Here is a 20,703-nt window from a genome sequence, read left to right as displayed (position 1 = left end):
CTCCCTCCCATACCGCGGGGCCCTGCCCCACCCAGAGGTCCGTCTGAATCCCCCTGCCCCCCCCCTCTAACTCGACCCCCTCTCTTCCGCTCTATCAGCAGGGGGGTCATTGGGTAAAGCCATTGTCGACCTGTGCCAACACCCCCCCCCAGCCCCCCCAATGCAGTAAATTGTGACGCATGTTGTGTTGAATGGATATTCCAGCGTGCAGGCCAGAAGCTGTATCCCATTACCACTGCTTTTATTTTTATGACACAGCAGCACTGAGATGGGGGGGGGGGGGGGTGATGTGGGGGGGGGGGTGAACTTGGCCTCAATGCACCGCTGCCTGCTCCTTCTATCCAACACACATTTCCCACCCAGGGCACCGCACTGCAAAGTCACGGGATGTGAGGATGCTTCACAATTTTCTTTTTGGGAAAACCAAAAAAAAAAACATTCCATGAACTGACAGAAATATTCCGTTAGCGTTAGCGTTCCAGGTTGACGTATAGCTCTGGCATCGCTCTTCGGGAAGGAAGAGCCAGCTTTTATTGACAACGTGGCAGCAAAACAGAGCAGCTAGCATCTAGATTAGCATGTCTATGTAGCCCCTTTCCATATGGCCGAGGCCAGAGGTCACGTCAGTACCCCCCTTTTTCATAACCGTCAAGTTTTTTTAATTGTAAATGTAGGAATTTATTCTCGGAATATGAGTTTTTGTCATACATTTACGACTTTATCCTCAGAAATGTTTTTAAGGCTCCATCGTAACAGGCATTGCCTGGGACGGCTATGAAGAGAGGGGGGGGGGGTACTTGTGTGACCTCAGGAGTCGGGAAAAGGTAATATTACTTACTTTCTTGTAAATTTACAACTTTATTGTCAAAATCTCAGATTCTGTGGTCCCGATACTCTATCATGGAAAAAGAAAAGACCCCAAAGCCGCACTTTGGGCACCCCCCTGGTCCAGCAGGGTCCGCCTTGCTTGGCCCCCTGGCCTGCAGACCCAGGCTTGACACCATGCACCATTTTGTGTTATTAATATCCCAGACGTGTCAAAATGGGTTCAATATGATATTTATACTCAGCAAGAGGCGTCAACACTGAGGGAGGGGGGGGGGGGTTGAAGTTCTCTTGTGTTTTTTATTATATATAATATTGTTATATTATTTAATATATTAGTATATTTAATATATACTGTGTATTATTATCTGCAGTACCGCCCACCACTAGTCTCCACATGCTGCCTGCAGGGGGCGTGGTTAGATTAACGCACCACGGAGCCATGCGCCCAGTCGGGGCGTGGCCACATTAAGAAGGGGCGTGGCCACCCCTTCAACAAGAATCCGCCACTTTTGCAATTGTGCTTCATTCGCGGCTCGCCAGCCAACATCACTTAGTCCCGAAGGAAGGAGGTTCAATTCCAGGAGGAGGAGCCGAATCCGAGTCCGAATCCCAGCACAGCTTTGGTGCAGCAGAGGTCCACACAAGAAGAAGACCTGACAGTTCCCATCCGAGCCCCCTTACACCGAACCACAAGTCGAACATGGAGCGCAAAATCCCGGACTTCTCCGGCACCTGGGAGATGAAGAGCTCGGAGAACTTCGAGGAGCTTTTAAAAGTGTTGGGTGAGTTTTTTTTTTGGGTCACATCTTCCCGTGCGTTTGGATCAGCGTCTTTACGCACGGACGGCGCAGGGGGTCTCTTTGTCATTCTGCAGACGACCAAAACTCAAAGTGCATTAATAGCGTCCCCCCCCCCCCCCCATCCTTGCTCCCCTCCTTCCTATTGGCTGGCTAAAAGACAATAGGGACAAACGGCGGCCACATCTGTCTGCTGATTGTGTGCGTCAGGTCAGCGCCATGATGGCGTAGACAGGACTTGGTACAGTGCGGGGGAAAAAAAGGGGGGGGGGTAAGAAACACCTGCTGCTTGCAAGGTTTTGTGTGGTGCAGCGTGGGGGGGGGGGGGGGCTCTATGTGTGCAATGCGGACATAATTCATAGAGAGATGGTGCATGCCCAGTCCTTCATAGAAAGGGGGCCGGGGGGGGGCAGACTTCAGAGATCTGTCACAACACTAAATTCACCATGTCAATCAACAATAATCGCATATATGAGGGGTCGTAAAAGGAAAAACGTATATAAAGCCCTTATGCTATCCATGTAGCAGCGCACTGAATCCATGACCCCCCCTCCAGCCGTATTCTCATCCTTATTCAGGAGCTATTTTTTCACCCTAACTAGTTTTCTAGGTCGTCTCGTGTAAAAACATATATAAAAACATGGACCACAAGTGGCTACCGAGCCGCACGTTGGACACCCCTGATGTACGCCAACACAGCTGGATGGGAGCTGTCAGCGCTCCAACCGGCCGTCATCCTGCTTCTCTCCATCCCTCACTCACTCCCTCTCTCTCTCTCCTCCTCTGACCCCAATGCTTCCTCTGCCCTCTGCTCCCTGACCTTTGACCCTGGCCCCCTCAGATCTGTGTGCGTTCAAGCATTTCGGGGGGGCCGCGTCACAAAAAAAGTCAGCTCAAATACGAGATGCAAAAAATCTGCAGCCGTTACTTGAGAAGTCTCTGTTGGTAGCCTCGGTGGCTCCCGAATGGAACCAGCGAGTTGGGGTGGGGGGGTGTCGGGGGGGTCAGTCCATGTCTACAGCTCAGCTTGCTGCTGGAAATAAACACACATTTTCCGGAAAGGAACATCACGCTTGGGAGCAACAAATATATTTTTTACGGCTCTGGACGATTTCCGATTATCCTAAATCGTCTTTTCAATGTGACGCCATGAAGGGATAACCTCAAGACCGACATGACGCCGCTAACTTTGTGCACACCTGAAGATAAGAAGGTCCAAAATGTGACCAAAAGTAGCTGTTGATTTATTCTCATCCAATATCACACCATCACTCCCACCACATCACCACTGGCTGGAGAAACAGAGTGGCCCAGCAAGGTGCGCTGTATTCGGACACACGCCCCGAGCAGCCGGTGTGACGCCAAAGACATCTCAAACGCCGGATTGTTTCAGGCGGATTGTTGTGAGCTCTGTGGCTTTGTTTACGAGTGGGCTCAGGGGAAGGTACGACAAGCCGACCCTACTTAGCATCCTTCCTGTTATGTTGTTGTACATCATATCCTGCGGAGCTACAGCATACATGTCAAAAGGCGGAGACAAAAACGCAGCTCATTAGCATTAAAGCTACAGTCACACCCACACAACAGCGTGTTCCCAGTCGGTCTTCCTAAAAGCACTTCAAGGCTGGTTTTTGGACCACAATGCACCATTGGGCCCTTTATAACAAGGTACATTAATTATAACAAGGTGACTGGATGCACTAAGCTAGCTAGCAATGAACCGACATACATTTATGATGGTTCTCAACCTGGGACCCACATCTTCTAATACTCATTTCGTCGTGACCCACTTATTTTAGTCTATGAAAATGAGCCCATTGGAAACATTGAACAGTCTAACTCATGGTTTCAAACAAACATGTACCAATACGAGTACAAACATTAGAAGGATTGCGTTTGAGAAAACCATTTCATTGGATGAGCACAGAAAATGGTGGACGGCACAGCAATGTTGCCTCCTCTGTCCACCAGAGAGGTAGCCAGAGAACCCAGAGCCCAAATCCCAGAGGGAGGCTGACGTCATTTCAGCAATGCAATAAATTTTTTACTCGCTGTTTGCGACCCACCTGGGAATGGATCCGTGACCCACTTTTGGGTCCCGACCCACCAGTTGAGAACCACTACTACAAGGACACTTATGCAGGGATGTCTGCGTGGGACTGCTAATTGAAAGATACATCCAAAGTGAAGTGAGCCCCCCCCCAAGTTGTTTCTTGGTGTGTGTATATTTATTCCTGTTGACAGGTGGGAATGTGGGAAACCCGACTGGAACACACACAGGGCCACGTGCACACACTTGGAGGTTTTCAACCACGCAACCCCTCCATGCTGGCAGACGTCATCATTTCTCTCATTAGGTCCACGTTTAACTCCCTTTTATGTACTTGGAGATAAAGAAAAATACCTATGAAGGGAATAATACGGGTGGGACCGCACTAGTGTGTGTGTGTGTGTGTGTGTGTGTGTGTGTGTAAATATGATGAAGTCTCCGGAGCAGATGTGCTGGCCACACTTGGTCATATGACCTCATTGTTTCCTGTATTATCATTAATGGCCGTGGTCATGCCAGAAGGTTCCATGCATGGTTTTGTTTATCTCGCTCAACATGACTAAAATCCTTCTTGCCGATCCACGGAAGTCAGCGCTAGTTTAGAAGAACGGGAATATTCCTTCCCACGTGTACAAGCAAGTTGTGCTTACTTTGTGACTATCGGCCTTTGTTTGAACTGGAATTTCCACATCGAGATGACTCCAGGGAAGGACGGGAAAAAAAGAGATCATCACGCTGAACGTCCGCATACCCGCTGGCGATGGTACTGTAGTAATACTACAAAAGATTTGTTGGTTGTACGTCTCGGTCCAGGTTAATACTGCCATGCTTTTATTTTTAAGCTTACTTTGCACTGAACAGGAAGTCACTGCATACACATTTTAGTGTATGGAGTAACAATGTTAGTAACGGCGCCCGTCACTATCCAGTTTTCCGGTAAATAATCATAATTAACGTACAGTCCTTTCTAACAATATCATTCCCATTCATCACATTAAAAAATTAATTAATTAATTAATCAATTAACAAATGATCAAATATTGCAAGACAAAGGTATAGTGTATCGAGTATTCCGGCCACTAGATGTCAGTAATGTTCCACTCCTGAGACATGACACCAGCATGGAGTCAGCCATGGCGTGAAAATAACTTGTACTCCCATGCACTGTGGAAGTGGTAATCTTAAACCCTTCAAGTAGGCTAACTGGTTATCTCCTGTCTCTGTCAGTGATCCTGTAGCCTCACGCATTACAGTTGAGCCATAATAAGAGTGTAAAGGTGACTATAGGGGTGTTATTTCATGTCGACAGGACTCTAATAATGGTAAAGATTGTATTCAGAAAGTTATAACACAGGTTTCCTATGCTCCAACTATGAAAATATTACATTTATTAACATTGAATGCTAGTTTGCTAACAAATTAACAGTGATAAATGAGGGATGACTATGTGAGATTTCAGGAGGCACATGCTGGATAAACCTAATGGACCTGGTCTTGGTGATACTGGATCAGGGGTGGATGCTGGCTTCAAGATGTTCCAACAGAAACACAAAAAGGGCTTTTACATTTACATCAAAATAATTTCTTTACAAATATATTTTACATTTTCATATTTGGAACTGCATCTGCATGCTACACTCCTCCACGCTCTAACTTCCTCCTTCCTGTCATGGTTTTTTTTTCATCCACATGATCTCAGAGTTGGAATACCATGGAAAGATTCCAGTCAGGAATCATGTCATCATCTTTATTCTCCAGGCTATTTTAACAATAAGCGTTTGTCCAAACAATAGCAACACGTGCAATCAATCCCAAGCAATGCAAAGTAAAGCATGGTACAAATAAATACACACAGTACACAACGCCATCAACACGCTAGCCGCTGAGCCCAGTTAGCAAACAATTCCAAGCACATGGCTGAGAAGCGAACATCCAACACATCCGACAAACTAGCTTCCATTCCGCTCTCATCCCAGATTAAATCAGCAACAGCAAAAAGACAGTCGCTCCACGGAATAATCACCAATCCTACCTTGCCGAGTCACCGAGGCTGGACACTTCCTGGTCCACGTGGGAAGCAGGCCCCAAACTAGCAAAGAGTGCCAGCGGTGCTGAACTAGCTCTTTGTAGAAATGGTGCATTCAGGGACATCACGTATCTCCTCGGGCACAAGGTGCTGCTGCGTTCATGGACACTATGAAATCACAGGAAGTGATTGTGGTTAGTTGATCATAACAATAAAACAACGTCATGAACATTCTTATGACACAAAAATGCCCATATTGCCCATATGCCCATATTGTTATTCCTTGTGATGTTTAGCTATTATTATATCTTAATCTTCCCATTTTTGTGCGCGTAATGCGGCCAAAACCGCAAGAAGGACCCCCACACACGTTACTCCGCCGGAATCCTGACGCTCAGGACTACAGCGGTATTTATTTTTTTGGAACGTTTTGTGTAACCATGGCGACGCTATCACCAAAACGTTCAAAAATGGGCCACTAGATTAGATACACTTGTTCTATTTTTAGAACAGCCACATTCCAGGGAAAACGAGAATTTGCAGACTTTTCACAGCCTTGTAGCTCAGCCATACGGCCACGTAGAAACGTGATTAACGGCTCATTTTTGAGATAAACTTCTCAACTCTAAGCTAAATGCTAATTGCTAGCATGTTAGCATTTTAGCTCATTTACTCATTTCTAAAAGGCAAATAGACACATGGCATGATGTAGGAAGGTTAAGGACAACCTTGGCACTTTCTAAACTTGAGGCCCTCTTGCTAGGTGCTAGCATGATGACTGTTAGCATGTTAGCATTTTAGCTAATTTACTCATGTCTAAAGGCAAATACACACATGGCATGATGTAGGAAGGTTAAGGACAACCTTGGCACTTTCTAAACTTGAGGCCCTCTTGCTAGGTGCTAGCATGATGACTGTTAGCATGTTAGCTAATTTACTCATGTCTAAAGGCAAATAGACACGTGGCAAGATGTAGGAAGGTTATAGGACAACCTTGGCACTTTCTAAACTTGAGGCCCTCTTGCTAGGTGCTAGCATGATGACTGTTAGCATGTTAGCATTTTAGCTAATTTACTCATGTCTAAAGGCAAATACACACATGGCATGATGTAGGAAGGTTAAGGACAACCTTGGCACATTCTAAACTTGAGGCCCTCTTGCTAGGTGCTAGCATGATGACTGTTAGCATGTTAGCTAATTTACTCATGTCTAAAGGCAAATACACACGTGGCATGATGTAGGAAAGTTAAGGACAACCTTGGCACTTTCTAAACTTGAGGCCCTCTTGCTAGGTGCTAGCATGATGACTGTTAGCATGTTAGCATTTTAGCTAATTTACTCATGTCTAAAGGCAAATACACACATGGCATGATGTAGGAAGGTTAAGGACAACATTGGCACTTTCTAAACTTGAGGCCCTCTTGCTAGGTGCTAGCATGATGACTGTTAGCATGTTCGCATTTTAGCTAATTTACTTATTTCTAAAGGCAAATAGACACATGGCATGATGTGGGGACACTATGGGACTGCATCAACCTTTTCGGTACTTGAGGCTGTCTTGCTAGGTGCTAGCACGGTAGCCGTTGGCGCACCGGGCCCGAGGTTCACAGCACAGGTGGCAAGCCCATCAAAATTTCTGCGGGAATTTTCTAGTTATTATTATTATTATTATATGTTGTTGGTATGCTGTGTTTTTCAGGCGTCAACGTGATGCTACGTAAGATAGCAGTGAAGGCGGCCTCCAAACCGCTGGTGGAGATCACACAGGACGGAGAGACGCTGTCCATTAAGACGTCCACCACCGTCCGGACCACCCACATCACTTTCACCGTGGGACAGGAATTCAACGAATCCACAGTGGATGGACGTCCCTGCACGGTAAGACAACTCTCCGACATGAGAACATTGGACGACGGGCGTGTCGGACACGGAGCTGTCCGTTACGTCAACCTGTTTGACTTGGCCGTTGGTCCTATTTGGACTGATAGCACACCGCCGCCCCTCCCTCGGTCTCCGAAGGCCTAGCACGCCTTCATGGACTCTTTACGAACCCTTTCAACTTGCCAGTTCCCCCATTCTTTCCCTCCGTCCCGCAACAATTCCCCCCTTTGCGTTTCCAACTTTCCCATCGGCTGTTTGTTTGTCTCCAAGGAACAATGAGCGCATCCCGACTTATCAGCTAACAGCACCCTCCTTGTTCGGCCTCTCCGACTGACTCATACTCAAGACGGCTCCTTCATGTCCCCCACCTCGTCAGACCCTGGTCCACCATCTTGAAGGATGGAGTCCAGTGTCATCTCTATTTATTATGATTATATTTATTAATTATTATCACCCATTCTTCTTATTTCTTTGGCCAAAGTTGCACGTACACGATAAAGGAGCCACACTGAAAAAAAAAAATCAGATTTTCAGAATAAAGTTGAAAATGTAAAATAAAAGTTACAATATTAACTTTTGTCCAAAGTCAAAGGTTTTTCATAGCTGCCTGAGGCAATGCCTGTCAGGATGGAGTATTTATGAGGAAAAACTTGTATCATTTGCCTGAAACAGCTATGAAAAGGAGCTACTAGACAAGGCTAACATGCTAATTTAAATGCTAACTGCTCTGTTTGGCTGCCACGTTATCAATAAAAGCTTAAGTGAAGCGAGAGGAACGTTTCCTTCCTTCCTGAGGAGCTACGCTCTATTTTTGCTTGGATACAATATTTAATACTTTATAATACTTTCATAATAATTCACTTTATACTTTATGAATAGGAAAACTTTCATTTTCAGAGTTTTTTTACTTGTCATCTCAGATGTTATTCTTGTAAATTTACAACTTTAACTTTATTTGCAAGATCCGACCCCCCCCCCCCATGTGGCCCTCATACTCCATCGTAGAATTACATTTTAGTCATGCTTGGGTGTCCTAAGTTTTTCACATGTACCGATTCCTTGAAAGTACTAAGTTTCTGACTCCTGAACGCGGTGAAAACGTGGACTAAAATTGGACTAAAATCCCCCCCCCCAATAAAAAACACCTACTGAAACTTTAGGGCGTGGCACCAAATCTCCACAAAGACAAGTGTGTCATATTTCAAGAAAACATGGCCGCCACAAAGCAAAACGAGTCTTCCATAGGGGGCGCCACTAATGTGATTTCTGATCAACGAGTGGCCAAGCGCCTTATCAATACATTTTATGTTTTTCCAGAGTTTTCCACGTTGGGAGACAGACAGCAAAATCAGCTGCGAGCAGACCCTGCAGAAAGGGGAGGGGCCTAAAACCTCCTGGACCCGGGAGATAACCAATGACGGCAAGCTGATCCTGGTAGGAAGAAAAACGGAAAAAAAAACACTTTTTCTATTTCGTGTTTTTTTTGTTTCAGCGTCCACATCAAACTTTCCTTCTCGTTTCTTCTTTCAGACCATGGGAGCAGACGCCGTGGTCTGCACCAGAGTCTACGAGCGCCAATGAACTCCAGCACTTCTCACTTTGGCTTCCAGTTTGACGTCCAAGACAACACCAGGAGATATCCGCCTGTAGTCCGCTTTTATTCCCACGCTCCGTGTCATTATTATGATCGTATCCCAAGTGCTTTTTTTTATCTTAGCCTTTTATCCGTGCGCTCTTTCAATATTTTTCTGGATCAAATTTAAAGGAAAAACTGCACTTTTGGGGGGGATGTTGCCCATGAGCCACAACCTGTGTGCGTTCTAAAGATATTAAAACAGCTAAAAACAGGCAGCTAAGAATACACTCATGGGAATTCCACCTACTAAAACTTGATTGATACTAAAACTCCACAAAGTGCCAGCAATGCTACATTTAAATATCATGTAAATGTATGATGTGCATATTAAAGCCTTTAATATTAGCGTTTTATTATTATTATTATTATTATTATTATTATGATGATGACTCAATCAATCAGCTATTTGTCAGAAGACAACTCCTTCAATAGCGGCCATTCTAGACCATCTATGGAGCCTGGAGCCTATCCCAGCTGACTTTGGGGGAGAGGCGGGGCGCACCCTGGACATTCAAGTTGAACAATATGGACGATTGGGAGTGGTCAATGAAGCTTACATGTTTTTGGAATGGGGGTGGGGTGGGGGGGTGTGAGTACATGCAAACGCCACACAAGCGGAGAATCGAACAAATGATGGAATGGACGGTGAGCAACATTCCCCCAAAAAAGTGCAGTTTTCCTTGAACTATGTACCGGGCCTTGTATGACCTGATTGGCTGTGTGTGTGTGTATGTATGTGTGTGTATGTGTGTGTGACTTTTTTCATTTGATATTTATTACGACACTGGAGGACCGGCACGGTGTGGAAGTGGTGTCTCCTCATCTGACGTGATGATGCCAAGCAACCTTTTCTATGGAAAACAATAAACTAAAGCAACTTTGACTTTGAAGTCGGCTTCGTCATTAAAGACGTTTGGGTGTTGAGAGTAGAATAAGCGTCCGTATATTAGCCCACTCCATCTTTATTTTGGGCTGTGGTCAGCTGTCTGCAACTAGAATAACTTGGCCGTGCCCTCCTTTTGCACTCTGTCAATCATCTCTTTGCCACATTCCCTCAAAGTCATTCCAAGAAGGCAAATATTTCCACAACACCTTTTTCACTTTCTCCTCACACATTTCGTACCGACCTGCTCATCCGGCGCTTCTCTGTGGGAAACAGGAATGAAGGCTGTGCCAGGGAGTTACATCACACGCAACATTTGCTGGGATTCATTTGGAGCACCGCAAGGCTGGAAGAGGAAGAATACGTCCTGTTTTCCCAGGGCATCACCTGTTTTTTTAGAAAATGGAAAATATCCTGATTTTAATTGTTTCTATTGAATTGAGCAGCATTAGACTACACTGGTCCACGTGGCGTACAATCACGGTCAAAACATCCGCACCTATGCTGGTGTTTTTCATGACTGTACACTCGTCCCTCCCAATATAAATCATAATAAATTATCATATAAATTCATAAAAATAATACAAGATTTTTTCAGTTTTTTTCAACTTGCTGCTAATGCACTTTACTGGTAAAAAAAACACAGGAAACCTCACACACACATGCATTAGGGGCCTGAGAAGCACCCAAAAATGGCATAAAATGCCAAAATTTTAGGGCGTCAATTTTTGACAAAAAACGTAAGGGTTAGTATGTCGTTTTTTTTCTTTTTTTTTCAACTTGCTTCTAATGCACTTTCTGGTCAAAAAAACATGGGAAACCTCACACACACTCAACAGGGGCCCCACAAGCACCCAAAAATGGCATAAAATGCCAAAATTTTAGGGCGTCAATTTTTGACAAAAAATGTAAGGGTTAGTATGTCGTTTTTTTCTTTTTTTTCTTTTTTTTTCAACTTGCTTCTAATGCACTTTCTGGTCAAAAAAACATGGGAAACCTCACACACACACTCAACAGGGGCCCCACAAGCACCCCAAAAATGGCATAAAACGGCGTATTCAAAAGTGTTTGAATTTGGTGATTTTTGACAAAAAACGTATGTCGTTTTTTTCTGTTTTTTTTTCCCAACTTGCTGCTAATGCACTTTTCTGGTCAGAAAACACACAAAAAAACTCACACACACACATCAGGGGCCTGAGAAGCACCCAAAAATGTGTTTGAATTTGGTTTGTAACTGTTGGTCTATTATTAATAAAAACACATTGAAATAAAGAGTATAGACTATTCTGCTCACTAGGGAGCAGCAATGACACAAAACATTGAGACTTTAGCTTACATGGCATTACCTTAACACTGTGTGAAGTCAGCCATGCCAGGTCCGGCATGATAAGAGTGAAAACAATGTTCTCCTCCTATCTCGTGTGGAAGTGGTATGCTTTTTTTTCCCACCATGGCATCTCCTACGAGTGGAAACAGAAAATGTATGTAGATTCTCTGTAATCCAGGTCATGGTAATCATAATAATGGTAATCATGGAGGCAACCGGACTCACATCTCCCCCAAAGATTGTCTCATTCCAGGTGAAGAGGAGCCACTAATGAGCTATTTTGCTACCAGGAATGCAAACAAGCCTCCAGCATAACAAGAGGTAGTTACCCACTCCCACCCAAAACAACCACCCTTCTGGGCCCCCACCTACTGGAGACACATAAATAGGATTCTACATTCAACATCTTAAACTGAAGAAGCATTTTCAAGAAACAAAAATTGCCTTCATTGAAGGTCTGCAGAGTGGAAATAGCAGTTTAGTAGTCTAACAATGTGTGACACGTCCCTCCCCCCTTAAGTCCCCCACCAAGCATGCCCAGATGGTCTAGTCGTACTTAGCGGGAACTCCAAAGCCAATTAGCTAACAAGATCCTGCCCATTGACGAGGAGCCTGTAATAAAAACACAGCAAATGTGTGCCAACAAGCTAACAAGCACTTGGCAACTTCCTGGAGTCTTGATTGGCAGGTTGCTTAGCAACGCTTACTTTTCATCCCACTGGCGTACGACATCAGACGGGTATGCTGGAGTCTATCCCAGCTGACTTCGGCAAGAGGAGCGGTACACAATATTCCGTTGTGCAGCAAATTCCTAAAAACAGCAGGAAAGTCCCGTCATATAGATGATCTTTGGTTGGCATTGTTTCAGTCACAGAGAGGATCTTTGACAAGCCTTTTTGCAGCAGATTCGTTAAAGTGGAGGGGGGCGCCATCATGATCCTTTAATCCTACAATGGAGCTTCAGGTTGTGCAGGGGCGTCAAACGGCAGCCGGCGAAGTGGAGATGTTTTACTAAATGATAGTCAGAATGTGCAAATAGAAGCTTTGGGAGCCTTTAGTTGGTCAAGTGGTCAGTGAGTCAAGGTCGGCGAGGGGGGGTGGGTGAGTGGGGGGGTGTCTCCAAGGGCAGGAAATACCAGTTGGATTACAAAGTACAGCTGATTGACAGCAGATGTGCTTAACAAGGAGAAGGTCGTTAAGGGACCTGGAAGAGGGAAAACGGGCTGGGAAGAATAATGGATGCCTCTCAGATCTTTTGCCGGCCTTCATGTAGGTAGACGGGGGATGGAGGAGGTGTTTTGGGAATTTAGTGATGCTTCCTCCTCCAAGGCATCTCCCTGATTCCTCCTTGTTGCCTCCAGCTGTGTGTAGTTACAGTGTGACCCCAATAAAGCCCCCTCCTCTGCCTCCTGCCCTAATAAAAGGGATAAATAACTACCCCTCCCTCTCTGTTTATTACCCCCTGGGGCAGTAAAAGGCAGCTGTCCCCCACCCACCCCCTCTCCCCCCTAAAAAAAAACACCCGTCTGGACTGTGCTGGACCCCCGTAAAACCAAGCAAAACCAAGAAAACACACAATGGCAACCCTAGCATATGATGCATACAACATCACATACTGGCAACGTATATACACGCTAGGGACCCTATTGGCCTTATCCAAGACCAGGACATGGCCTCCTTGGGGACGTGTTCTGGGCATGCCCAGCTGGGGGGACTCAACTGGAGGGATGCTGGCCTGGGAACGCTTTGTTTGCTGCCCCCGCAACCCAGACCCCAATAACTGGATGGATGGATGGATGGATGATAGATGGATGTATGAATGGATGATGGATGTATGGATGGATGTATGGATGTATGGATGGATGATGGATGAATGATGGGTGGATGATGGATGGATGAATGGATGGATGATGATGAATGGATGGATGAAGGTTGGATGGATGAATGGATGAAAGGATGGATGAATGATGGATGTATGGATGGATGAATGACTGGTTGGATGGATGTATGGATGGATGAATGACTGGTTGGATGGATGTATGGATAGATGGATGAAAGGATGGATGGATAGATTGATGAATGTATGGATGAATGATGGATGGATGAAGATGAATGGATGAATGATGGATGTATGGATAGATGGATGAAAGGATGGATGGATGTATGGATAGATTGATGAATGGATGAATGATGGATGTATGGATAGATGGATGAATGGATGAATGATGGTTGGATGGATGAATGGATTATTGGATGATGGATGGATGAATGAAGGTTGGATGGATGAATGGATGAAAGGATGGATGAATGATGGATGTATGGATGGATGAATGACTGGTTGGATGGATGTATGGATAGATGGATGAAAGGATGGATGGATGGATGGATGGATGGATAGATTGATGAATGGATGAATGATGGATGGATGGATAGATGGATGAATGTATGGATGAATGATGGATGGATGAAGATGAATGGATGGATGAATGATGGATGTATGGATGGATGAATGAATGGTTGGATGGATGTATGGATAGATGGATGAAAGGATGGATGGATGTATGGATAGATTGATGAATGGATGAATGATGGATGTATGGATAGATGGATGAATGGATGAATGATGGTTGGATGGATGAATGGATTATTGGATGATGGATGGATGAATGGATTATGGATGATGGATGAAAGGATGGATGGATGAATGGGTGGGTGTATGGATGAATGGATAGATGGATGGATGAATGATGGATGTACGGATGGATAGATGGATGGATGAATGGATGAATGGATGAATGGACGGATGTCCATTGATGGTGATGGTGACCATCAACCCAGAAATAAAACCGCATGTACGTACATTTGTGTTACTATCAAGGGAGGCTGATACTGCAACTTTTGGTATCGACCCGATACGAAGAACATCGAGGGCCGGTGATGCCAGTGTTGGATTCATTGATTTGACGTGATTTGGTTAGAGTAGGTTTTGGTTAGAGCGGGTTCATGACACTAACCAAGGTTCCACCATAGAATCAAAGAATAAAGGAGGATATTGTCGGATAGCAACAATGCTAGTGTGTGACTAACTGAGGAGAAAGGTTAGTTGGGTGCCTGGGGGGGGGGGGCATAGCCAAGAGGGTGCAAATGGATGAATGACTTACGTTCAAGGGGGGGTGGAGTGCGTCTCCTTGTCTGCATACTTGAGCGCATGTGACGGAAGGCGAGGTGGGTGATTTGTGGTCTGGCTGAAGCAATAATTGGCGCACAGGTCAAGTGCATTCTGCGCTAGCTAGTAAAGAAGTGGGAGGGCTGGTGAAATAAGGCCCTCCGGGGGCCGATGTTATGGGAGAAGGGGGGACGTTTTCCTTCTCAATGCCTTCACAGACGGCAGTGGTGTGCACACTGGTGATGACAAGTCAATGTCATTTAGCACCTTCACTTGGGGAACAGCATCCATGTTTGGGACAAGCCTACATGGCAGCCATATGCATAGCTCATGTTTGCACGCTATGCAGCCAGCACCTGTGAAACCTGCATCAGCCGGGAGAACAAACCTGCATCAGTTAGGAGAACAAACCTGCATCGTCAGGAAAACACACCTGCATCGTCAGGAGAACAAACCTGCATCAGTCAGAAGAACAAACCTGAATGATTCAGGAGAACAAACCTGCATCAGTCAGCAGAACGGACCAGCATCAGTCGGGAGAACTGACCAGCATCAGTCAGGAGAACTGACCAGCATCAGTCAGGAGAACAAATCTGCATCAGTCAGGAGAACAAACCTGCATCAGTCAGGTGAAATGACCAGCATCAGTCAGGAGAACAAACCTGCATCAGTTAGGAGAACACACCTGCATCGTCAGGAGAACAAACCTGCATCAGCCAAGAGAACAAACCTGCATGATTCAGCAGAACAAACCTGCATCAGTCAGGAGAACTGACCAGCATCAGTCAGGAGAACAAACCCGCATCAGCCAGGAGAACAAACCTGCATCAGTCAGAAGAACAAACCTGCATCAGTCAGGAGAACAAACCTGCATCAGTCGGGAGAACTGACCAGCATCAGTCAGGAGAACAAATCTGCATCAGTCAGGAGAACAAATCTGCATCAGTCAGGAGAACAAACCTGCATCAGTCAGGAGAACAAACCTGCATCAGTCAGGAGAACAAACCTGCATCAGTCAGGAGAACAAACCTGCATCAGTCAGGAGAAATGACCAGCATCAGTCAGGAGAACAAACCTGCATCAGTTAGGAGAACACACCTGCATCGTCAGGAGAACAAACCTGCATCAGCCAAGAGAACAAACCTGCATCAGTCAGAAGAACAAACCTGCATCAGTCAGGAGAACAAACCTGCATCAGTCAGGAGAACAAACCTGCATCAGTCAGGAGAACAAACCTGCATCAATCAGCAGAACTGACCAGCATCAGTCAGGAGAACTGACCAGCATCAGTCAGGAGAACTGACCAGCATCAGTCAGGAGAACAAACCTGCATCAGTCAGGAGAACAAACCTGCATCAGTCAGGAGAACAAACCTGCATCAGCCAGGAGAACAAACCTGCATCAGTCAGGAGAACAAACCTGCATCAGCCAGGAGAACAAACCTGCATCAGTCAGGAGAACAAACCTGCATCAGTCAGGAGAACAAACCTGCATCAGCCAGGAGAACAAACCTGCATCAGTCAGGAGAACAAACCTGCATCAGTCAGGAGAACAAACCTGGATCTTTTGACTTTTTATCTATGAATTATGACTTTTTATCTCATAAGTTTGACTTTTTATGCCATAATTATGACTTTTATGTAATAACTTTGACTTTAATTTGGTGATTATGATTATTATCAGAATGAAAGACAGGCCAAAGATTTGAGACAACAAAAAAAGTTCATGTTGATCCCGGACGTCCGAAGCGACATGGTTGAAATATTCCATGTGTGGAAGGAAAAGCTTGAAAGAAGAAATGAGAGAGGAAGACATGGAGGATTTGAGTCAGCGACCGAAGGAGACATGAGATTTTTTTCGAGTTTTTTTCGACTTCCTTAGACGGTGAATCATCGACTCGCACACGTCATCAAATAAAAGTGCAACTGAAAGGACAGCAAGCGGTATCAGCACCCCGCTATCACCCTCCTGATCGTCCTGGTCCTGGTGGAAGACAATGGTCTAACAGTGTCCCCGTCTTCAAGTAGGTCTTTGTAGCCGGGGAAAGAATGTAAGGATGGTAAATCTAATTACAGACTCCGACACGGACTGTGGAGAGACAAGGGCCTCGGGGGCGGGAGATAGTATTACAGGCGCAGCTTGGGAGTTTACATATCGGGATTTTGGACGCTGACATCATGACAACATAACGACAACACAATGGAGAAGCCAGTAGACATTTAGCTTGTTAGCTAGTGCACAATAAAGCAGGAAAAACTCAGCAGGGAGAACAAGATACCCGAGGGCGGAATTGAACTTGGGTCTCCTTTCTGTGTGGTCTGCATGCTAACCACTCGGCCACCCAATTATTGCTGGGGTTTTTTTAACTTTTATTTTAGAACTTTATTCTTCAAGAAATCTTTGGAAATTTGGTTTTCGTAATATTATGAATTTATTCTAAGGATTATTATTGGCTCAAAATCAGCATAAAAAATGTTATATTTATATACATTTTTTTAGTTATATTTTTATTTTATTATTATATTATATATTTATAATATTATATTATTTTTATTATAGTTATATTTTTTATTTTTTTATATTTTATTGGTTGATATCGGTATTGGATATTTTCCCGATTATGAAAAGCAAAAACATGTGTTCACTACGCCACAGGAGATATGTCATGTGACACATATCGGTATCGGCTGATATCGGAAATCGAGAGTCGGACAATACCGGCATCATCGTGGGAAGTATAGCAGCAGCCTCTCCTTTGGAGCCTGTGTTTGATTCCCACATCTGACTCATTCCAGATGATGTCCGGGCCAAAGCACAGCTGAGGTGCGATGTGTGGTGTTGTTGGATTGGTTGCAGAGGACTTGGATCTGGGGGGGTAGGGGGGGGCACAGGTGGAGGAACACGCTCGTAAAATAAAAGCATGAACAGAAAAGCCGAGGATGGTAAATACGGGAAGAGAATGAAGGGCTTGTGCTGTCCACCGGCATGCTAGCGATGTGTGCTTTATTTTCCTTGGCGTCGGCACCAGCGGGAACGCCATCCCGCACGAAGGCAACACGGTGAAACCCGGCAGGAGCCACGTCTGCTAACACTCGTCTGTCACCCACCTGACGGCCGTGTTACGGGTCCACACGGCGAGTATCTGACACGCAGGTGTGATATGCTCGCCTGCTGCTTTAGCGAGGGCCAGGGGAAGCTTCCTGCTGGCTGCAAAACAGACAAGACACAAAATAAGTTGTTGAGAGCAAGGAGAGGTTCAATTCCATCAAAGCTTCTGGACAAAATGTCTGCTCTGTGGCACAGGAAATAGTCAGATGCAATCTGTAGCTCGGCCAACACGACACGTCAACACACCATGTAAGCAAACTACTCCAGCGTACAAATATACGTAGACACATAACACCCATATATTCCTACCGCAAGGCATGCTGGGTACCGTATGCTACAGTACGTTAGCTTTCTGTCGATGTGTTGTGTATGTTGCAAGTATGTCCATACAAAAAACACATACAATACATAAAACTGCTGCATACAACACATATTGTATTTGGTCATTCCCCCCACAGACATGTCATGTTGCACGTATCGGTATCGATATCGAGATATATTGATATCGGAAATTGAGAGTTAGTTTGATTAATTAGTAGTATATCATAAAGTATGATGTGTATGACATTAGCAATGCCAGCTAGCATGCCTGTTAGCATGCCAATAAGCAATGCCTGTTAGCATGCCTGTTAGCATGCCAAGTAGCATGCCTGTTAGCATGCCAATAAGCAATGCCTGTTAGCATGTCAGTTAGCATGCCAGTAAGCAATGCCTGTTAGCATGCCAGTAAGCAATGCCTGTTAGCATACCAGTACGCAATGCCTGTTAGCATGCCAGTAAGCAATGCCTGTTAGCGTACCTATCAGCATGCCAGTTAGCATGCCAGGTAGCTTGCCAGTTAGCATGCCTGTTAGCATGCCAGTAAGCCATGCCTGTTAGCATGCCAGTTAACATGCCAGGTAGCATGCCTGTTAGCATGCCAATAAGCAATGCCTGTTAGCATGTCAGTTAGCATGCCAGTAAGCAATGCCTGTTAGCATACCAGTACGCAATGCCTGTTAGCATGCCAAGTAGCATGCCTGTTAACATGCCAGTAAGCAATGCCTGTTAGCGTACCTATCAGCATGCCAGTTAGCATGCCAGGTAGCTTGCCAGTTAGCATGCCTGTTAGCATGCCAGTAAGCCATGCCTGTTAGCATGCCAGTTAACATGCCAGGTAGCTTGCCAGTTAGCATGCTTGTTAGCATGCCAGTAAGCCATGCCTGTTAGCATGCCAGTTAACATGCCAGGTAGCTTGCCAGTTAGCATGCCTGTTAGCATGCCAGTAAGCAATGCCTGTTAGCATGCCAGTAAGCAATGCCTGTTAGCATGCCAGGTAGCTTGCCAATTAGCATGCCAGTTAGCATGCCTGTGCAGTGACAGTCATCTGAAGGAAACTATAAAACAGAATAACGTAGGTGACTGGAAAGCGCGATGAAAAGCGGGAAAGCTCCAGCAGGCAGAAGATGGACGGCAATAATACCAAGGACAGTTAATGTCAATGAAGCAATAAAGGCTGGGGTCACGTGGGCAATAATCATCCTTCTCCTTCCATTATCGCCTTCCAAACCCATTTCACATGATGAAGCCTGCACTGGCAAACCTGGACGGGGAAAGGACCTTCAAAACACTTTGCTAAACCAAAAAAAAAAAAAAGAAAAAAAAACCTCAGCGGCAGCACTTGCAGCGTCACCCGGCTTCAATGACAATGGCGCCATCTTGTGGTCAAAATGACAACTGCACCAAAGTCCCCCACATGAACTCCGGATTGTGTGCAGTAGAAACCACAGCGATGTCAGTTTAGCAACCATGACTCACTATTTTATAAGAGTTTCATGACTTTCTTTTAAAATACGGTGGAAGAGTGGTTAGCGTCCTAAATGTCTTCCAGAAGGTTTCTAACCCAAGCGGACGTGAACCAAATGAAATGATGGAAGTCCAATCATCAAGCGTCATTCAGCCACATTGGAGGCTTTTTAAGGCCATGCCGCAGCGTCTCGATAGGAGTCAGGTCAGGACTTGGACCAGGCCGCTACAAAGTCTTCATGTGGTTTGGTGGACCTGCTGGTGTGTTTTGGATTATGGTCCTGCTGCAGAAGCCAAGTTTGCTTTCAGCCTGAGGTCACCAACTTTCTCCTTCAGCACAATTCATGCTATCATTCATCACAGCTAGGTGATTCCAGGTCCAGGCTCCAGACCATTACACTACCACCACCGTATTTTACTATTCTTTTACAAAAAGTCCAACCAGTTTCAAAGCTCTTTGGGTCATTTTGGTTGGCAACTCCTGAGATGGTTCGCCACTGTTACATGTTTTTGCTCTTTGTAGATAATGGCTCTTACTGTGTTTGGCTGGAGTCCCAAAGCTTTAGAAATGGCTATTTCAGTTGTGTTGTCATTGACTAATATTTACATTCATTGGATGATCTGAAACATTTGAGTGTAACAATCTGGCACACCACTATTTTTGTCACCACCCATTCAGATAATGTCATAGGTCATAGGTCAAACGAATGCCATATCAGTCCAAAGTGCACCAGGAAGTAAGAGCCAGTGTATCCCACCAGAAGAGTTACGTCATCCTGACACCTCCGCACCATCAATAAAGTTTTTTCCAGATGTGTTATAACTCTCATTGGCCTAAAGAGCAGATAGCGACGTATTGTGTTCCTCTTTGGGTTCCGTTCCCGCCCCCGTGTTGCCAGCAGAACTGGTGAGTTCAGCGGCAACCCTGGGCGGTTACCACAGCAAACAAGACCATTCCGTGGTCCAAGACCGTGATGAGTTATTGATTTGGAGGTCAAGCCACGTAATGACTAACTCTCATTGACTTAAACACGTCCATTTAGCATCAATCATTGTCATACATTTTAGCCTGCAAAACATCAAACATGGATTCTGGACAAAAGAACCTTGAGAACATCCATGGACTTTCTGGAGAAACTCTGATTGTGGAGAAGAGGTCAGATTAGACTCAGCTGAAGAACATGTGTCCATCATGGAAGCAGTATTATAAACACAT

The 20,703-nt window shown here is 45.1% G+C and overlaps 2 protein-coding genes across 6 annotated transcripts in view; one reads left to right on the top strand and one right to left on the bottom strand.

The window, feature by feature from the left end:
- ciarta (circadian associated repressor of transcription a) overlaps window positions 1-20,703 on the bottom strand; it is a 66,832-nt gene that overhangs the window by 39,593 nt on the left and 6,536 nt on the right. For 2 of the 5 annotated variants that reach the window (XM_078798111.1, XM_078798115.1), the window contains exons 2-7: window positions 17,702-17,801; window positions 17,313-17,461; window positions 12,136-12,239; window positions 11,448-11,561; window positions 10,346-10,488; window positions 5,708-5,869 (exon numbers count right to left, since the gene is read on the bottom strand). In XM_078798111.1, coding sequence (XP_078654237.1) covers window positions 5,708-5,816 — 109 coding nt within the window. In that variant the 5' untranslated portion in view covers window positions 5,817-5,869; window positions 10,346-10,488; window positions 11,448-11,561; ... (1 more) ...; window positions 17,313-17,461; window positions 17,702-17,801. Of the gene's footprint in view, window positions 1-5,707; window positions 5,870-10,345; window positions 10,489-11,447; window positions 11,562-12,135; window positions 12,240-12,320; window positions 12,490-17,312; window positions 17,462-17,701; window positions 17,802-19,164; window positions 19,285-20,703 lie in introns of those variants that run through there. The other 3 variants (XM_078798112.1, XM_078798113.1, XM_078798114.1) reach the window with 3 other exon arrangements.
- Window positions 1,368-10,115, top strand: crabp2a (cellular retinoic acid binding protein 2, a). Its single transcript, XM_058083486.2, has 4 exons — window positions 1,368-1,610; window positions 7,401-7,579; window positions 8,900-9,016; window positions 9,113-10,115. The coding sequence occupies exons 1-4, from the start codon at window positions 1,529-1,531 to the stop codon at window positions 9,161-9,163; spliced, it is 429 nt and encodes a 142-aa protein (XP_057939469.2). The 5' UTR covers window positions 1,368-1,528; the 3' UTR covers window positions 9,164-10,115.

This window comes from Doryrhamphus excisus, linkage group LG17, assembly GCF_037039965.1.
Source record: "Doryrhamphus excisus strain RoL-2023G ecotype Guam linkage group LG17, RoL_Dexc_Guam_v1.1, whole genome shotgun sequence".
Taxonomy (NCBI): Eukaryota; Metazoa; Chordata; class Actinopteri; order Syngnathiformes; family Syngnathidae; genus Doryrhamphus; species Doryrhamphus excisus.
This window is presented reverse-complemented; position numbering and strand designations above follow the sequence as displayed.

Excerpts from the sequence above, each read along its gene's own strand:
- crabp2a (XM_058083486.2), top strand. The coding sequence starts at position 1,529 with ATGGAGCGCAAAATCCCGGACTTCTCCGGCACCTGGGAGATGAAGAGC. Across the intron at positions 7,580-8,899 it reads TGGATGGACGTCCCTGCACG|AGTTTTCCACGTTGGGAGAC; the intron begins GTAAGACAACTC and ends ATGTTTTTCCAG. Across the intron at positions 9,017-9,112 it reads ATGACGGCAAGCTGATCCTG|ACCATGGGAGCAGACGCCGT; the intron begins GTAGGAAGAAAA and ends TTCTTCTTTCAG.